At 34.7% G+C, this 19,843-nt stretch overlaps 1 protein-coding gene across 1 annotated transcript in view; it reads right to left on the minus strand.

The window, feature by feature from the left end:
• Positions 1-7,902: 7,902 nt before the first annotated feature.
• The window catches only part of ENPP1 (ectonucleotide pyrophosphatase/phosphodiesterase 1), a 107,020-nt gene continuing 95,079 nt past the window's right edge, over positions 7,903-19,843 (minus strand). Inside the window, exons 24-25 of the mRNA XM_069077381.1 lie at positions 11,441-11,606; positions 7,903-10,015 (exon numbers count right to left, since the gene is read on the minus strand). Of these exons, the coding sequence (XP_068933482.1) occupies positions 9,845-10,015; positions 11,441-11,606 (337 nt within the window). The 3' untranslated portion in view covers positions 7,903-9,844. The remainder of the gene's footprint in view (positions 10,016-11,440; positions 11,607-19,843) is intronic.

The raw sequence follows: 19,843 nt of genomic DNA on the forward strand, positions 1-19,843 counted from the left end.
GGAACAACAACATATGCAAGTACTTAGGAGAGGTTGGAGAGGATGAGGAATGAGAAACAGCTTCTGATTTATTCATTTAGTTAGCAGACTGTTGTTGATTTTTGAGAGAGAAATTTCAGTGAAGTGGTGACAGAAGAGGCTGGATTTCAAAAGGCTAAAGAGAAAGAAGAGAAGAGATGGTTAGCAACCAAGTGCTGGTAGAATACTCAAAGACATCTGGCAGTGAAAGAAAGGGGAGTAACTGAAGAGGAATTTGTGGGAGTGAGGATCAAGTGATCAATTTTTCAAGACACAGGAAACCAAAAAACCGAGGACAGATGGGTGGATTGGAGAGAAGAGGTGAGAATTAGGTGAAAGAGAAAATAACTGAGCTCCTAAAGGGAAAGTGGTGGAATCAACCTGAGAAAGGTGGAGAAGGGACATCTTTTTCTGAGACAGAAGTTTAGAGAATGATGATGTGGAGGGAAAGAAAAGGGAGTATAAATGTCCTTCAGATTATCATGCTCTGTACTATCTACTTATCAACATGGAGGGCTCAGAGTTAAAGAGAAATGCATTGAGAACTGCTAACATCTAGGCTTCCCAGATGGAACTTCCCACCATTTAAATCGTATGCCTTTTAAGTAATGTGTTGATGTGGATCAAGTCATTTCAGAGTCTTCAAAATTAGTCCTAATTTTGGTGAGTCACAGAAATATTGATGGGATTCTCACAAGATCATAAATTTAGAGATGGAGGGTGGCTAGGTGGCGCAGTGGCCCTGGAGTCAGGAGGACCTGAGTTAAAATTCGGCCTCAGACATTTAACACTTACTAGCCGTGTGACCTTGGGCAAGTCACTTAACCCCAATTGCCCTGCCCTCCCCCCTCCAAAGAGCAAAAATAAATACATAGAAAGACAGAGATGAATCAATCAATCAATCAATCAATGAATTTAGAGATGGGAAGAACCTTGGAGGACGTGTAAAAGAAGTTCCTTTAAGGAAAGGACTATTTTTATTTCTGTCTTTGTGTCTCCAGTGCCCAGCACAGGGCCAAGAGCAGAGCAGGGGCTTGTTGAATGATTTAGTCTAGCCTCTTTCATTTTACAAACCTGGAATTCAAGGCCCATTGAAGTCAAGTGATTTGCCCAAGATCACACAAGCAGCAAGTGGCAGGGCTAGATTCAAACCCACTTCATCCAACATCAAATCCATCCCTCTTTCTTCTCTGTACCACAGTCTCTCTTGATGTGTTGGTTTGTAAGGGTTAGAGAAAAGGGAGTTAAAGGATGATTCTACCCCCTCTTGAGTAAAGTGTCTGACAGCTGTCTATTTACTTTCAATCTCATCACTCATATCCTTCCCTGGTACTCCATTCCCACCCCCATACCCCAAGGCTGCTCTATTTATCCTCCAGCTAGAAGGCTCTATCTGAGCTAATGGATTGGAGAACCCAAGACCATTCCCAGGCCACTTTCACCTTTGTAAATGATTCTAATGGAGGTCAGCATTCTACATGGGAAACAGTAGGTGCTTTGTGTCAGGTTCTTCATTTAACATGTCAACATTCTGAAAAGTTCATTCTTTCCTAGTCAGATCAGCAGGCTTTGAGCTCTCCACAGGATGGAGTCAATGAAACAATTGTGCAGGCCTGAAAAGACATTCTCTTGTTTGGATCCAGCTTTGACTATAGAGCAACAAGGCATTTATGAATGAACCCCTTCCTCATAAATATATTGGAGATATTTGGAGACCCAAAATACCATCTACTGTTTAAGAATAAGGGAGGGTGTAATGAATAATGGATTCCAGTATCACTGCCTTGCAGCTGGATTTCTTTGACCAGTAATCTGCAAGCTAATGCTGAATGTATCCCAAGGATGGAGCTGCTTTTCAAACTGCACTGGAAATTTTGGTGGAAGGTCTCTGAACTTCTTCCTCTGCGGAGGGTCCCTAAGCCTCTGTTTCCTCACCAGGCAAATGAAGACATTGCTCTAAGGTCCCTTCCAATTTTACATGTACGATCCTCTAAGTGGCATATAATAAAGTCTCATCAAGGTTTGAAAATAAAAATATCTAGCTAGCATTTACGTAGTACATTATGGTTTGCAAAGCACTTTACAAAAATTATCACATTTTATCCTGGCAAGCCTGGGAGGTAGGTACCATTATTATCCCTATTTTACAAATGAGGAAATTAAGGTAGACAATAGTTAAATGATTTACCCAGGCTCAAACAGCTAACAAGTATATGAGATAAGATTTAAACTCAGGTCATTCTTATTATTTAAGTCAGGTCCTCTAGTCATTGAAACCACCTTGTTATAAGATTTAAAAATTTGAACAGAAGGATGAAGGGCATTACATCTCCTACTTGGCAGGCTAGGGGATGTAATGTGTAGCATGTTTTACTACTATTATTAACAATTATTTTTAATTTTATTTTATTTAATAATTTATTTTATATTATATATTTTTTATTTTATTTATGTATCATAAATATATATTATTTATAATAAATATATTATTTTATTTAATGATTTATTTATATAATATAATTTATTTAACAATTATTAATAACAACAACAATATAAAAAGGGTATTCAGGAATGGAGAGGTAGACTGAGAGATTTTATCCTAGAGGAAGAACAGGAAGGGCCAAATTATGGAGCACCTGGACTGCCACATAAGATGAAATAAATTACTTCTGAATTCTAGGAAAGATTTAAAAATCATACCCCCTGTGTTTTCCTGGCTTTCTTAAGAATTGAATATATGAAATGTTTTACAAATTTTTAAGCACTATTTAAATGTCACATTGTTTTTTCCAAAAAATCTGTAATTTCATCTATGTGGAGAGTTCCTAATGAGGCACTTTAATCTTGAAGGAAAATCATCACCTTGTCTCCAACTTAAAGAAAGCTGCCTGGCCACTGAGAAGATAAGTGACTTTTCCAGATTGGCAAAACCAATATATAATCAGAGGTAGCAATGGAACCCAAGTCCTGCTAATGCTGAGGCTAGCCCTCTATCCATTCAGTCATGTCACTTCATGAATATCAATTATCATTATTATCTATGTTAACATTATTAACTATAACATATATTACTTTATTTGTCACCAATGCCTAAATGCTCTGAAAACCAGAATTTCAGACATTAAAGGCACATACATTTGTGAAAATATATTAAACATTGAATTTTTCTTATTTGTACAAATTGTACATTATCACCTAAAAGGCTACTTATCTTGCCTACCCAAGGTAAAGTTATGATTACTGTCTTGTTGGCAATGAAGACTTATAAAAGCTTTTCAGAGTGATCAAAGCAGCATTTTAGGGAGATTAATATATTCTAAAAAAAGTTCCCAGTGTCCATATCTCCAAAAATTAAACCACAGAATTACATCAAAGAGGCCTTCCTCATTTAGACATACATCCATATAAAGGATGCATCTACCTTTGAGCTCTAACAAATAATTGCTTAGATGAGGGACAAGGCAAAAGATTAATGACAAAAAGTACAAAAAGAAAAAGGAAAATTATTATAAATCAAGATATTTTCATTAGACTGAGACAATGACAGAAAGACTAAGTTAGCCTCTAAGACATTTTAAAAGCCAGCTCTAAGTTTCTAACAAAATCATATATATATATATGTATGTATGTATGTATGTATATATATATATATATATATTCTGGTGGCTCTGAGAGGCCAGGAACTCTGGTTGGGTTGTTTTATTTTCCTTTTGTACAATGACTCGTAGAGTGTCTTGGATATAAATGAGTTTAAATATTTGGTAATGAAGAAAACTATCTTTTAACATGGGAATGGGTTGTCAAAGGATATTATGAAATCTTTGCTGTAGATCTTTAAAAATAGATTATTCTCTATACGAATAAGTGTCAATTATATAGTACTTTAAGGTTTGCAAAATTCTTTATATCCATTATCTCACTTGATCCTCAACAAGACAAGTATTAATGTCTATTTTACAGATGAGGAAAGAGGCTCAAAAGAAGTGACTTACTGTTTTTATTTAATTTTATTTGTTCAATGAACAAAAATCTATTTTTTTCTTCTGCCAACTTCTCCCTCCCATAGGAAAAGAAAAGTAAAACTTTTGTAAGAAATTTGCATAATCATGTCCATGGTCATGTCCAAACTATATGTGCCTCACTCTGTAGCCTGAGTGTATCACCTCTCTATCAGGAAGAAGGTAGTATATTTTATTGTGGTTTCTTTGGATTAATAGTTGGTCAATGCATTAATCAGAGCTCTTGTATAAACTGTTCTTACAGTTCTGCTTACCAGTTCATTTAAGCCTCCCCAGGTTTCTCTGAAATGATCTGTTTTATCATTTCTCACAGAACAATATTTCATTATATTCAAATAACATAATTTGTTTTACCATTCCCCAATTGATGGAGAACCTCTTAGTTTCCAGTTCTTTGCCACCACAAAGAGTTGCTATGAATATTTTTTGTTCATATACATCCTTCTTTCTTTTATTGTCTTAGTGTGTGATAATTTTTTAAAGTTTTATTTTGTTTTGATGGTTTATTTTTACATTATAAACATTTAAAGACTGCACCCATTCCTTGAGAGATTCATGTAACCAAATAAAACATGTACAAAACAATAAAATGATCTCATATGAAAATACATGCAACATTTCATATTTGTAGCATGTCTTCACTTCTCTGTTTAAAAAAATATTTAATTAACAAAAATCTAGTTTCTTTGCCTCCTATCTCTGATCCCGTTGGGGAAAAAAAAGAAAAACAATTCCTTGTAACAAATTTGCATGGTCAAGCTAAACAAACTCCTTCATTGAAAGTATACAAAATTATGTATGTCTCTCTGTATACCATAAATTCATTACCTCACGACACCACATGTCATGGATAACATGTGTCACTGGTTCTCTGGAATCATGGTAATCATTGTATTGCTCATAGTTCTTATAGCTTTCAGAGCTGTCTGTAAAGTGTTGTCACTATACAAATTATTTTCTTGGATCTGCTCACTTCTTCAACAATTTATAAATATCTTCCAAATGTTTCATTTTTATAATGCTGAAGTTATAGTATGAATTTTTCTGGTCCTGCTGATTTCATGCTACATCCTTGCATACAAGTACATTAGTGAATCTTTGAAATCGTTGTTTCTCTTTTCTTACTATAGAATAATATTCCCATTATATTCATAAATCACAGACTATTCAATTCCTCAATGAATGGTCATCTCTTTAGTTTCATGTTTTTTGCTACCATTAAGAAAAAAGCCAATGTAAATATTTTTATACATAGAGGACCTTTTCCTCTCACTTTTAATTATCTTGGGGATAAGCCTCGGTGACTTACTCTTGAGAGCAGAATAGACCAGATATATTTTTAAAGTTTCTTTTTTCTCTGTCAATCTAATATCTAATACACTAAAAACACAGGTCTCTGGCAAAGAGTATTCAATTTTAGTTTTGAACTGTATGTCCCCAGAATTAAGCACTCAGTCTTTTGGAGGGAAAAAAAGTTAAATTTAATAATTGTTGATTAGACCTCAGACAGTTCTGTTTTGGGATTTACTATCAATGTGTGATAGAGATTTTAAGATTTATGATTAACTTTTTAGAGACATTTTTATCATATAATTTCTGATACCTGTTTGGCAAAATTTCATTTTGAAGTTTGGTTTCCTAGAAAAATTTCTTTTTTTGTATTTAATGTTCCCTGCTTGTTACATGTTCAAAATGTAAAGCAAGCAAGTATCCATAAGGCTGAGAGAATATATACAATTTATTTTATAAGATGAAGCCAACTGGAATGGTGTGGCCTGGTTAAAAGTAGAATAAAATGCACATATAAAATGTGTGCAGAGGTCACAGATCAGAAGCGGCTGTTTGCTCAGTGAACCGAGAATGAACTTTGCTTCTTCCTGAAGATTTATTTTACCAGCTGTCTTCACAGTTCATTGCCAATAAACCTTGGGCTCAAGAGTAACAAAGAGTGTTCTTATACCTTACTCTATGATCCAATGACACCATCTTCCTTTACTGTTTTTTTACATCTCCTGACTCTGTGTACAATTTTCACTTGCTTTCTCTAGTGCCTGGAATTCTCTCTCTCTCTTCATCTTTGCCTCCAGGCTCCCTTGACTTCCTTCAAGTCTCATTTAAAATCTTACCTTCTACAAGAAACCTTTCGTGGTCTCCCTTAATGTTAGCACCTTTTGTTTGCTGATCATTTCAAGTTTGTCCTGTACATATCTTGTTTGTGCATTACTGTTTGCATGTTGTCTCCCCCATTAAATTGTAAAAAAGGGGTTGAGGAAAGTTTTTTTTTCACTTTCTTTGTATCCCCAAAATACAACACAATTCCTGTCACATAGTAGTTATTAATAAATGCTTGTCCATTTGACTTGGGAGCAGATGAGTCCTAGAACCCTTTCCAACTTTTGTATTTCATAAAGCTATAAATTATTATTTATGGAAGACAAATACATAAAATGACTTAAAAATTGATTTTTAAAGTACACATTTTCCATAACAATAGAAGGAAATGGACCTGTGATTTCAGTAGTATAGGGAATTCTCATGTGAAGGAACTCCATCTACCAATGAAGATCAGCACCTTGTCTGCAACTTACAGGTCTTAGTGAGTGTCCATATTCTAAATAAATTTTATAGCAAGGAATCCAAAAGCCTGCACGAAACTGAAATTGCCTTCCAAAGTTTTTAGTCTTTAAATAAGCCTTTTCCTTCTCTCTACTAACTTTTAATATTCTTTCATACAACTTGGATAAAAACAGCAAAAAAGGAAAATTAAAACCTTTAAGTCAGGTAAGTGTAGCGGTTAATCAAAAATGCACCTGGTTTAATAAGGAGAATACCATTTTTACTGGAGAAAGTACAAGCATATTCCTCCTCATCAATTTGATATGATTTAAGTTGGTGTTGAAGAGCAAAGTCATTTATATATTCACAATTCTAATGAAGGAGATGAGTGGTTATATGATTTTGATAGAAGAGACACAGGATTCACTTCTAAAAGGAACAACCCTTAAAAACAATGTCATCAACAACACATTTTCTCCAGGTCAAAATCCAAATGTAGAGCTAACATTACTGAAGATATATGTTCCCACCTCTTTTTTTTTTAAGTCAATAGGTTACAAAAGCTGATGCAAAATAAAGTAAGAGGGCTAGGGAAAAAATATACACATTGACTACAACAATGAAAATGAAAAAAAAAAACATGTAAAAAGTTAAAATGGAATGATGATGCAAAATTATAAATTATAAACATACTCCAAAGAAGCAATATAAAAAGACTTCTACCCCTACTCCTTTGTAGAGGTGTGAGGAGGTGTCTATAGTGAAGCATTGCATATAACAATTATATTGATCAGTTTTGCTGGACTTTTTTCCTTTTCTTGATCTTTTGCCTTTTTTCAAAAAATTATTGTGCCATGAGGCATTTTATTGGAGTGGAAAGGGAAAGGATACAGGTAAAATCTAGGTGATGCAAAAACAAAAAATTAAAATTTTTGTAAAAAAGAAAGAAAAGAAAGCCCAAAATGGTGGCACATGCCTATAATCACAGCTACCAGGGAGGTTGATGTTAGTGGATATCTTGAACTAGGCATTTATGAGCAGCAGGGGATTATGCTAATATAGTGCCAGCACTAAGTCTGGTCCCATTATGGTGAACCTCTAGAAACAGGAAATCACCAGGCTGACTAAGGACAGGTAAACCAATATAGAATGGAAATGAAGCAAGTCAGAGCCCCTTTGCCAATCAGTACTGGAACAGGGCTAGTGTGTAGCCCCTGCATTTCCAACAGGCGTAACTTGGAGAAAATCAGTCTTTAAAAAATAAAGTATCATATAAATGGTGGGGGTGGGGGAAAGAGTCAATAAAATGTTTGTATTACATATAAATTTATTTTTTTAAAAAACGAATTTGATATTACAAAGCAGGAAGAATAAAGTAATGACACAGTATAACAAATTGGTCTGTTTGCCAGAGGCAGAAAATGGTAGTGTGAGAAGCTATGTGTACAGGAGACAAACCATCCTGGCATCCCAATGACACGATAGCACATTGATAAGGAGACCTATACACTTAACTAAGCTTTTCTAATATACTTCACAATGGTTGAGTGAAGTCATGCATGTGTGTTCTTTTAAAGAATAAATAAAAGTAAATGAGCCAGATTCTCCAAGTAACTAAGCTATTGTCAAGTCACAAATTAGTACCTTTGAGAGCCACATGGATTCTTTGTGGTCATCTGTCAATAGGCCACATCACAGAATGAGAAAATAAAAATATATGGTGGACTTAAGGAATGACTAAGTAGTATGCTGGTGTCCCAAAAGGTATCACAGCCTCCAAAGGTTTCTGATTTGGGACTGGGGAATATAGCTTAAGTCCTGAGAAAATAATGCTCATTTTATTCTCTCTTGTTCCATAGGGAGCCTGAGAGATATGGGGATAGTATCTTGAGATCCATCACCATTACTGGCACGGTTAACCACTCACAGCTACAAATGGTGGAGATGGTAGTGCCAATGTTGTGTACAAAACAAACAAAAAAATTCTTCAGTAGCTGTAATAAGCTAACTGAACTCTTAGAAGCTACACTAGTACATTTCCAACCGCTAAGGTTTCTGCCTGCTTTTCCTTAACTGATATGGCTAGAATAAGTTAACTACACAAACCTGACTATCCTTACTAAGGAGTTCTATGTGTACTTTTAGTGAAATTTGATGTAACTTAATGATGCTGGTTCACATTACAGTTCAAAATGATCACTTAGAACATAGAAGGAATTTTTCTTTTCTATGTCTCAGTTCAGTAGTACTGAACTAGACAATAAATGGGTTCCTCTTTGAACAAATCAAAGATATGAAGTCAATTAACCCCACAATAAACTTTTACAATAAATAGGCATGATTCAGTTGTAGGTCTTCCCATAATCAATAACTTATTAAAATCATTCAAACTGAAGAAGGAACACATGGGGTTTATTTAGTGAGTTTAGAGGGGTCCTCATGATTTCACAAATGTGGGGATATCCTGATGAGGAAACTTCCTCCACCAGTGTACATCAGCCTTTTGTCTGGAATTCAGTCCTAGAGAGATGCCTAGGGTACTACAAAGTTAAATGACTTAGCCATGGTCACACAGCTAAGATGTGTCATAGGAAGGACCTGAACCTTAGTCTTTCTGCTGGATTGATTTCTGACTCCAAGATCAGTCCTCTCTCCACTATAATAAGTTGATTCTCAAGATTTTTGTTTTTGTAGGAAGTACATGAGTAACTTTTTTGTTGTTCCTATTGACTTTATACAATTAAAAAATAAAGAAGCCCCTAAGTTAGAAGTGATATAATATAACCTTTTTTAACTTTTGTTAAAATGCTAATGCAATGTGGAATGTCAAAGAACCAGTCTTTAGTCTCCTTTCCATAGACTTTATGTGAACACATTAATCATCAAAAAAATAAAAATAAAAATCTTACTTCCCGAAGATTTTTTAATTTACTTGCTCTTCTCCTCCCAGGACAAAGAGAAGTGGAAAAGCAGTTCTACATCTCCTTTGGCTTTATCCCCAGGACTGTAACAATGCATGCCATTCTTACATATCCATGTGTAAGACATTAGGTGCTCCCTCCAAATGTTGTGCTTAGACCAGCGAGTTTCCCTGAGATACGAGTGTCACACGGACAATTCCCAATTCAGCTTTTGACTGAATGTTTCCAATCAACATACTAATATATGACACTGGGAATAGAACAGTGTAGAACACTTTTTTTTCTTTGAAATTTAAAGTTCTCTCAGAAAGAAACATGGCAGGAAAAAAATCAGTCTTCTTGATTAAATGTCGGCAAATATGTTTTCAGCTTCAAAATGTCTGAGACTGCCTCCTTTCTGTCTTGATAGAAGCTTAGTCCTGTGATAAGTTCAACATCAGTGACCCGGGCTCTATGAAGCCTCAGCAACTCTTCCACCCACAAGGATCCTTGCTTTCCACGCTATTGAAGCAAATAAAGAATCAAAGGAGAACCAGAAGAATGGTGCAAATAAAACACACTTGCAGAGCACTCTGTCTTATTATTTGGTGTGACCAACTCTCAAGCACCTATGCTTCTATGGCATTAAAAAGGAACTTAGATTCAGAATTAGAGGCATTGGGTTCAAATCCTGGTTCTGCCACTTATTACTTGTTGTGACCTTAGACAAATCTCAGTTTTTCCAAACATAAAGTGAGGAATTTATACTAGATGACCTAGAAGGCTCCTTCTAGCTCTAACTCTATGTTCCTGTGGTCCTAAAATCAGGTTACCATTGTCCTTTGCCCTCTAGAAGGTAGCAATCCAACCTAATTAAAAAAAATAGCATATTTCACATAGGTGCATTTGATACAATGCTGATTGATTAATATATAAACAGCATAACAAACATGACACAGAATGAATTCAACTCAAATGTTGCAAACATTTGTTAGTAAATTATTACTAATAAATGTTAATCTGTCCTGATTGAGGGGTTGGATTAGATGATTTATATTACATTGGGCAAGTAACTTAACCTTATTGGGCCTCAGTTTCTTTATCTGTAAAATGAGTGTGTAAGAGTAGAGGGATCTTAAGTCCCTTATTTCTAAATCCTAGGACTTCTAAAGTCCCTCATAACTTTAGGATAAAATTATTCCAACCTGTAAAATGCCTAATTGTAGCATTAGCCCTCTGCTTATCAATGGCAGAAATACAAGATATATGTATGACATGGTTCCTGAACTCAGGGTACTTATGGTATAAGATACATACAGACAAATAACTATAGCACAAAATAAAACATCAAAACGAAACATCAAAAAATGCTATGTGAGGTCTAAGGAAAGAAAAATCATTGCTGACTTGGGGGACAAAAGAGGAATATCAAAGAAAACTTAATGTAGGAGGTAGCATTTGATTGGGGCTTTAAAGAGTGGCAGTGTAGTATAGTGAACAGAGTTCTGAGATTAGAGTTCATAAAAATCTAGGTTCACAAAGTAAGATGACATACAAAGTTTCAAATACTCAACCAAGAGAACAAGGAACTAGAACAACTATCTACATTTCATAAGAATCAGACAAAAAGAAAGTTCATTTACAGTGTAATTTTAAAATTATGATTAGTTGACACTATGACAATGTTGAAATGGAAAATACTTATTTTGAAAAGGGTAAACAAATATTTCAAGTGTTTCTGGGATTAAATATTTAAAGCCATCCTACTTACTGAATTTTGCACATTAAAATCTCATTTTTATACCCTGAGCTTGCAATATGTGGATGACTTTCTAGCTATCTGCAAATATCAAAAATGACCTGTTACTTCCTTCTATGGTGATAGCCTAGACCCAGGGTTGTACGTAATTATTCATATGCAATATTTAAGCAACCAAGTATACTTACAGTACAACTTTCACTGTTGTCTGTCCTGTGAGGGATAATAAAAGCGAGGGTCTCTAAAGAATTCTCACACCGCCAGGGAGTCTGGGTTTTATTTTTACAACTTGTTAGCACAATGAAGTAGTGAGTGGGTATCAGGACTTCTTGATTATTGATGCGTTTGCTGTTTCTGCATAAAAATAAATAAACAGATAAATCTGTATTCCTTTAGAAGAGAAATAATACATTACTCTTTATTGTTGTGTTTGAGTTCAGTGGAATATGCTTGTAAAGTATATCTAAACTGATATCCCAAAGTATATGGCGCCATTTTGACAACCTTTATTTAAAAAAAAAGTAACAATTTTCCAATATGATATATCCTCTCATTCCTCTCCAAGCTACTTCCTAAATGAAAACTTCCTCTACTAGGTTCCAGCTTTTCATTCCAAAGCTCACTCCAGTTCTAGAGTCCAGACATTGAAAGTACTCCACTCACTCCTATGGTCTCCTTCTGATTGGATGACTCCCCCCAGAACTTCCATGTAAGTAGCATATACAGGCAAACCAAAGTTTCATTCCACTTCAGGCTGCACTCAAGATTTCCTGTATTATTCTCCCAAGTTAGGTACCCTCATCTGCACTCTACCACCCTACCCACCTTTTCAGTTTTCTCTTATATGTTGTAGTCTTTGATTAAAATGTAAACTCCTTGAAGGCAGGAGCTGAGTGTCTTGTCAGATTTGTATTCCTAGTGCTTAGCACAGAGCTTGATATATGATAGTTGTTTAGTATATATTGACTGGGAATACTATGCCATGACAACAAGAAAACTATGATTAGCAGATGGTCTAAAAATCAACATAATTTGAAGAATTTTATTCTCCATATAGGTATGCTCCATTGACTATCACGTTTATAGAAAATAAAAAATCTTCATGGCAGTAACATCCAGGTGATGTCATGAGATATGGAAGGAAGCATGCTGGGCTGACCTTTTGGGCAGATTTATAGGAAATAATAGACAAGTCACAGAGGATGGGTAGGAAGGGGTGATCTGTCTCATGGGAGTATCCATATAGATCTGTGGAACCTAGAAAAAAATCCCTTTCCATTTCACCCAGATAGATATTCTAGAGCTACCATGCACCAAGATAAAGCACAAGCTGAAACAATCTAATAAAAATACCCTAAGTCACATAAACTTATGAAGGAAGAATTTCAAACATGAGATGTCTAGGTGGGGAGCTCCCTTCTCTCTTTACTGCAAATATTCAAGCACAGGGCAATTGAACAATTATAGAAAATATTTCTAGACCAGGAAGGAAAACTCCATGAGAAAATGCCACATACCCTATATATGCCAGCCAAAGGTGGCTTGAAAAGTTCAATTGAATTTCATTTTCCAATCATAGAATTCCAAGAGTACTAAAATCCAGCTATAAATGTGTTTGGAACATTCACATAAAGTTCAATCTGGCCTCTATGGAAAAGACATGGTTTCTTAAGCAATATTCTTTTTTCTTTACATACCTAAATGTTCATGCTTATTGATGGTTTTCAAGTTTTAAATGAGGAATTAATTTTTTAAAAAGAAAAATTAAGGCCAGAATCAGAGACATGTGAAATGTATGCTCTAGTAGAATAGAAACATTGGGATTCAAGACAAAATCATAAAGCCTGCTTAACCAAAAAAAAAAAAACCTGGAAAATAAGGACATTTTTCCTTCTTGGTGGGAAAGGAGAGAAAATGAATATGCTACAATCAAATGTACCAAAGCAAGTAGCACCTTTTCTGTTATTTAATCTTAGAGAGTTATTGAGAGCACTGAGAGGCTGGGTGGCTTATGCCAAGTCAGATAGCCAGTATGTGTCAGAGGTCAGACTGTGACCCAAATCTTCCTGATTCTCACTCCTTGTGGTTTCAATTTAAAATATCTAATTTTCTTTTATTTTCTACTCAGTCAAGATAAATAATACTAAGTGAAAATCTTTATATTTGTATTGGATTTTATACTTCTCAGTACACTTCCATATCTATAATTTTATTTGATACTCATTGATTGTTATAAAAAGTATATCCTACATAGATTCATACACTTATTTTCCCCATTACCAGATAAAGCAAAAGAAACAAAGCACTAAAATATTTATTCCCTTCTCTTATCCCTATGTTATACCTTGTAAACATCTTTAAGCCCAAGATCATGGTTCTTTTAATTTAATTTAATTTTATTTTATTTCCAGTTTCAAATTTTTTTCCTTCTCTTTCCCTCTCCTCTACCTGTTGAGAAGGCAAGAATAACAAAGCCCATTACACATATGCATAGTCATGCAAAATAATGTTAGCCTATTTCCTTCATTTTTATTTACTGATTCCTTCTTCCTTCTTTTTTCCCATCAAAAATGCATGCTGAAAATATTCACTGATTTTGCCCCTTACTTCGGGTTTTCTTTTTCTTCTTGTTTTTTGTTATTAAGAGAAAGAGTTTTATTTTCAGACTTCTATCATAATTAATTATTAGCTTAAACACAGATTTCCACTTGTCAGTTACATTTATCTATTGTGATTTTAAAAATTAATTTCTACCCAGCCTCAGGATTGTTTTTCAGTCAGAAGTAATTGTTATGACTTTCCTAATCTAACAATTCAGCACTTCCAAGTTTATATAATACCATTTACTTTCTAGTATACTTCATCAGTTATCATCTAAAATTAAAGAAAACTGTGTCCTTGTCTTGAAAGAAAACAATCAAGGTAGGAGTGAATATCTTGAAAATAAATCATCTGCTTACTTTAAAAGTTAGTCTAACATAATGAAAAGCGACTTTAAAATTTCCCAAATTATAAAATTTTGCCTTTAAATGCCTCTCTTTCTGAACCTTCTTTTATTGTCATCATGACCTCTGATACTGTTGGATTATAGGGAGGGGTCTACATGTGCTAGTGATTAGAACAATCACTGGACCTGAGGGTGAAGTCCTCTCATGAAAAAAGGAAAGGAAGCCCCACAGAAGATAAACCAGAAGCCAGGTCAAGTCAGGAGTCAGAAGACCAAAGTCCAAAGAACAAGATAGCAACTAGGAACAAAACAGAGTTTTCAAGCTAGGGAAGGCCACATGAACTAAGACCCACAAACCAAGAAAAGTGTAAATAATAAAATAACAGTTTGTCTTATACAATCTTCTTATTTGCAGTCCTGTTCTTCTCTAGAGGTCTTCTTTCTCACTGCTTCCAAGCTCTGATATACCAGTGATGATCCCTATTCCCCAAAATTCCTCTTCAGATTTCAAAGATGTTATTTGGTGGGGCAGTGTTGATGGAAAGCCTCTATAAGTTGTGAGATATGCATGAAGTAAACAGTCTCCCATGTTCTTTTCTTAGATCCATATCCAGGACTGTCTACTAGATATGGAAGTTGCTTCTTTGAGTAAAAAATTTCACAGACTATATATACTTTTGGTCTGCCTACAATTTGTAGGAATAAGCAAGAATTTATGGGTATTCTTTCAGTTTAAGGTGAGTGACCAGAATAGGAACTATGGAATAGCAGTTGACCAGCATCACTGTGTTAGTATTGAAATTCCAGAGACAAAGTAACTGGACCCACAAGCCAGGGTGAACAGATTAATCAGTTCTTGCCCAAGTCACAAGCGCTGGGTGTGTATTCGAGAGAATTGCAAGACTTGACCAAGATTGCAGACTTGACCTCTCTTTCTCCTATATTGATCAGCAAAGTCAGGTTGCCCAGGGTAGATTTCTGGAACAAACCCAAAGAGGACAATAGTTCTAAAAAACTTACATGCAAAGTTTCAATGAAAAATACAGCTTGCACAGAAGATTGATTATAATTCCTCAAAGAAATGAAATATTTTTTTTAATGATAGTATAAATTAAATGAGAGAAACACAGAAAGATTAAGAAAAGAACAGGGAGCCTGGATATCATATTTCAAAAAAAGAAAAAATAATAATTGATGGGGGGGAGACTTTATGAGGATGGAATGTTTGCATTTGAATGTTTCCTTTGAATATGGAAAAAGAGATTACACAAGCATTCCCTAAATGTGAAATGTCATAAGGACCCATAGGAATCAAATAAGGCAGAAACCTGGACGTTACTTTTGTTGTTTTGGTTATTTTAAAAGAAACAAGGAAGAGGTTGGGGTGGGGGAGGGCAATACATTAAGGAATAAAAGCAAAGGAATGGAAATACTTATCTCACATAATGGGGAGGGGGCGGGGAGGAGGCACTAGTAATAAGTCTATTAAGATGAATGAAAAGCCCAAGACAGAGTTTCTGGGTAATTAATCAACTCAACCCTAATTTAATTATTAATATAATGGAAAAATAATCATTTCTCTCACTATACAAATAAGAGATTAGGGGGACAGGCATCACTTGCTCTTTGTTTTCATCTGAACTGGTCAAACATCCATAAACACACACACACACACACACACACACACACACTCACAACTCAATTCAACAGGGAAATAGGAGAAGAGGAGGGAATAAGACAGCAGATTCAAGGAGGAATGAGTCATAAGCAAAACAAACTCTAAATTCAGAAGGGGAATTGTGAAGAGAGGTTTAAAGGGAACAAAGGATAATTAATAACCAGTGATTGAGATCTGGGCGAAGGTGAAAAAAGAGTCAAAGAAGTGGAAGGTATTGTAACAAGCCTAGTACATTTGGTGCTAAGCACATTTTCATTCTATGCCCTAATTCTTCTATAATAAAAAGGGAGGAGGGAACAAAGAAAGGGAAAATATATGAAAATAGGATGAATAAAAACCATAAAGTTTAAAAGTTTTTGCACCAACAAATGAGTACAGGTAAGATTAGAAAACAAACAGTTAATTGGGGAACAAAAAAAATCAAAAGATATGGACAGGCAGTTTTCACTGGAAGAAATCCAGGCTATCTGTAACCATATTAAAAATGACTCCAAAGCATTAATAATTAGAGAAGTGCAAATTAAAGCAACTCTGAGGTAACATCTCACGCCCATCAGACTGGCAAATAAGACAAAAAGGACAAATGTCAAAGGGACTGTAGGAAAACAAGTGCATTGATGCATTTTTGGAGCTGTGAATTACTCCAACAATTCTGTAAAACAGTTTGGAACAACGCCTAAAAAGTTCCTCAACTGTGTATAACCTTTAACCCAACAATACTCCCATGAATCAGCCTATACCCCAATAACATACACACACACACACACACACACACACACATGTATGTATACTAGCTATAATTATCTCATTCTCATCTTTTTTGATGGGGTACAGATAGAAACAGTACTATGACAAAATATTTATATTCAATGTTATACAGAATATTGCACAGAAAAATAATTTCTATTTCTAGTTCATTAACATTGGGATATAAGTCAATTAACCATCTGAAAGCATTCTTGGTACATGCCCAATAGCGTACTTCATCATGTTCCTACATGATTTTGATCTCTTTAGTCAGGTTAGTCAGGTATTGGAATTTTGTAAGCATTTAATTCAATGTAGTTTAGAAATTTTAAGTATTTGTGATGTTGACAGCTATTAAGAATATTGTTTTTAAATTTGTATGAATCAATGTTTATTCCCTTGGCTGTTGTGTGCAATAGTTCCAGATGGGTTAATTGTTCCAGTTCCAAAACTCATGCTCTGAGTTCTCAAGGACATTTTAAAGTCTGTATTTTTAAAAAATTTTGTTTGTTGTAAGTCCATGAAAAGCTACTGATATATAATTCTAGCCATCAGATGATGTCTTGCTAAGTATTAAATAGGCACTAAACGTTCAGTGATTGTTGGGCTATCATGATGTATTGGGCTGTTTCTACTGTTTCCTTAAATAAAGTACATCAATCACTAAATACGGGTTTCTTAAGGTAGTTCCTTATAATAAACCAGTTTTAAATTGCCACCATAACATTGCCACATTTGCTTCTACAAACAAACCCATATGACTCAGCATTTGTTCAATGTTCCTCTGTTGACATATTGATGTTGAGCATATTAATGCCAAAGGACCTTTTGATGATAATCTTGGATCTCAAGCATTTAATAGGCTTCATAAGAGTAAAGCCACTTTCAGTTACACTGAACAAATCCAATGGTGCATACTTGCAAGCACCTTTCACTGCTGTTCAGTAAAGTGATGTGCTTATTCCAAAAGCATTTTTCTAAATTTCTGACCTGTTTGTCATGTGATTTAAGAAGGACCTCCTTTCCAGAATGAATATATTCAGCTTCCAATCCTGGCTTTAGGATGACAGGGCCTATGTTTGGTTGATATTGCATGACTTTTCTTAAGGTACTTTTCAATCTGCTACAATGCATTTTAAAATTCTAAAAATGTACATTAACACTGGCATGGCATAGCTTGTTAATGGGTTTAAATATGTTCTTCCCATTCAACTTTGATTTCTGAATGGCAATTAAGTTTTTTAATATGTACAGCCACATACAACTTCCATATATTTTTGCTCAATTTGTTTTGTTTTTGTTTTTTTCCTAGGGGAGGCCAAGGCATTTGTAGGAGTTACTTTCATCCATTGGTTCAATATGCCCTCTATATTCAAATTTTCTCTTATGTGATAGTAATCCTATGGGATCAGACATCTTATTTTTGTCTTATTACTATTTTGATTTTACATTTTCTCTTCACAGTCTTGACCTTATGGTCTGTCATTTCAACAATGTGCTATCCCCTACCTTTTTTGCCCTTTATCCTATCTTTCTAAGTCTTTCCATATTAACCTTCAACCCCAGGTCTTTACATCAAAACCTTTCAGTGACTTAATTTATTCTTCCTTCCTTCTTATCTCAGAGGGTGAAGAATCCCATCCCAAACACTAATCCCTCCAATTGTGCCTCATCTAGTCTCCTTGAGGACCTATCTCTGTTTGCCCTTCTCCTCTTCAATCTCTCCTTTTCTATGATTCCTTCCTCTCTGTCTAAAAACATGTTCAAGTCTCACCCATTCTAAAATTTTGTATCAATGGCATCACCATCATAGTTGTCACCAACCCTCAAAACTACAGGTGAATCTTTGACTTTTACTTCTGCATCACTTTCTATATGTAGTCAGTTGCTATGTCATTAATTTTTTTTTTATTCTGGACTTAAGAAATAAAACAAACATTTCTATAATATAGAATAGAAAAAAAAGATGATTGCACATGAAAGTGAAAATCATTTATGTAAAACTTGCTATTCCTGTTAATATAATAAAATTATCATGTAACTTTTTTTCCTTTTTTTTCTTCCCTTCCTTCTCCCTGCTCCAGAGATGGCTACTACATACAAAAAGTGGGATAGATGATAGATAGATAGATAGATAGATAGATAGATAGATAGATAGATAGATAGATAGATAGATAGATAGATAGATAAGAAGAGATATAGAGATAGACATATTTAAATCATTCTATCAGTTCTCTCTCTGGATTCAGATAACATCTTCCTTCATATGCCCTTTGTAGTTAATATTGGCATATCCTGTGATTTACATTCAAATAATTTAGTATTTCTTGCCCTTTTATGGCAATTCTTAATACTATGTGTACATAGTAAAATTCTCCTATGTTAGTCAAACTTTGTAATGAGAACCCTATAACAAAAACCAATATGCAATATTATCATCTGTATTTAGCAACATCAAGAGTCACCAGTTCAATATTTTCTATTCTCCTTTAAAAATTTATTCATATCTTTTCATTCAGTCTTTTTTTTTTCTCATAATACCACTGAAAAATCCTTGTTTGAAGCTTTTTTTTTTTTTGCTTTTTGGAGGGGGGAAGGTAGGGCAATTGGGATTAAGTGACTTGCCCTAGGTCACATGGCTAGTTTTTTGTGTTAAGTGTCTGAGGCCGGATTTGAACTCAGGTCCTCCTGACTCCAGGGCTGGTGCTCTATTCACTGTGTCACCTAGATGCCCCAGAAGCATTTCTTCTGTAGATCTCTACATAGGAGAAAAGTCCCTGACCACATAAGGACAAAGGTCACAGAAGATAATATTAATAGTTTCAATTACATAAAATTAAAAAGGTTCTGCATAAACAAAACCAACAAAAGTAAAAAATTAACTAGGAAAAAATCTCTGCAACAAGTTTCTCTGATAAAATCTCATCTCCAAGATATACAGATAATTGATTCAATTTTATAAGAAAAATATCCATTAGTACTATTGTGTTATAAGAAATGATGAGCAGGCAGATTTCAGAAAAAACCTGGAAAGACTTATATGAATTGATGTTGAGTGAAGCGAACAGAACCAGGAAAACATTGTACACAGTAACAGCAACATCGTACATTTTGATAGACTAAGCTCTTCTCAGCAATCAAAGGCAAAAGACTCATGATGGAAAAAGTTATCCATATCCAGGGAAAGAACTATGGAGTCTGAATGCAGATTGAGGCATA

This window comes from Petaurus breviceps, unplaced genomic scaffold (assembly GCF_028583685.1).
Source record: "Petaurus breviceps papuanus isolate PSGF00001 unplaced genomic scaffold, PetGlider_PUasm1.0 90977, whole genome shotgun sequence".
Taxonomy (NCBI): Eukaryota; Metazoa; Chordata; class Mammalia; order Diprotodontia; family Petauridae; genus Petaurus; species Petaurus breviceps.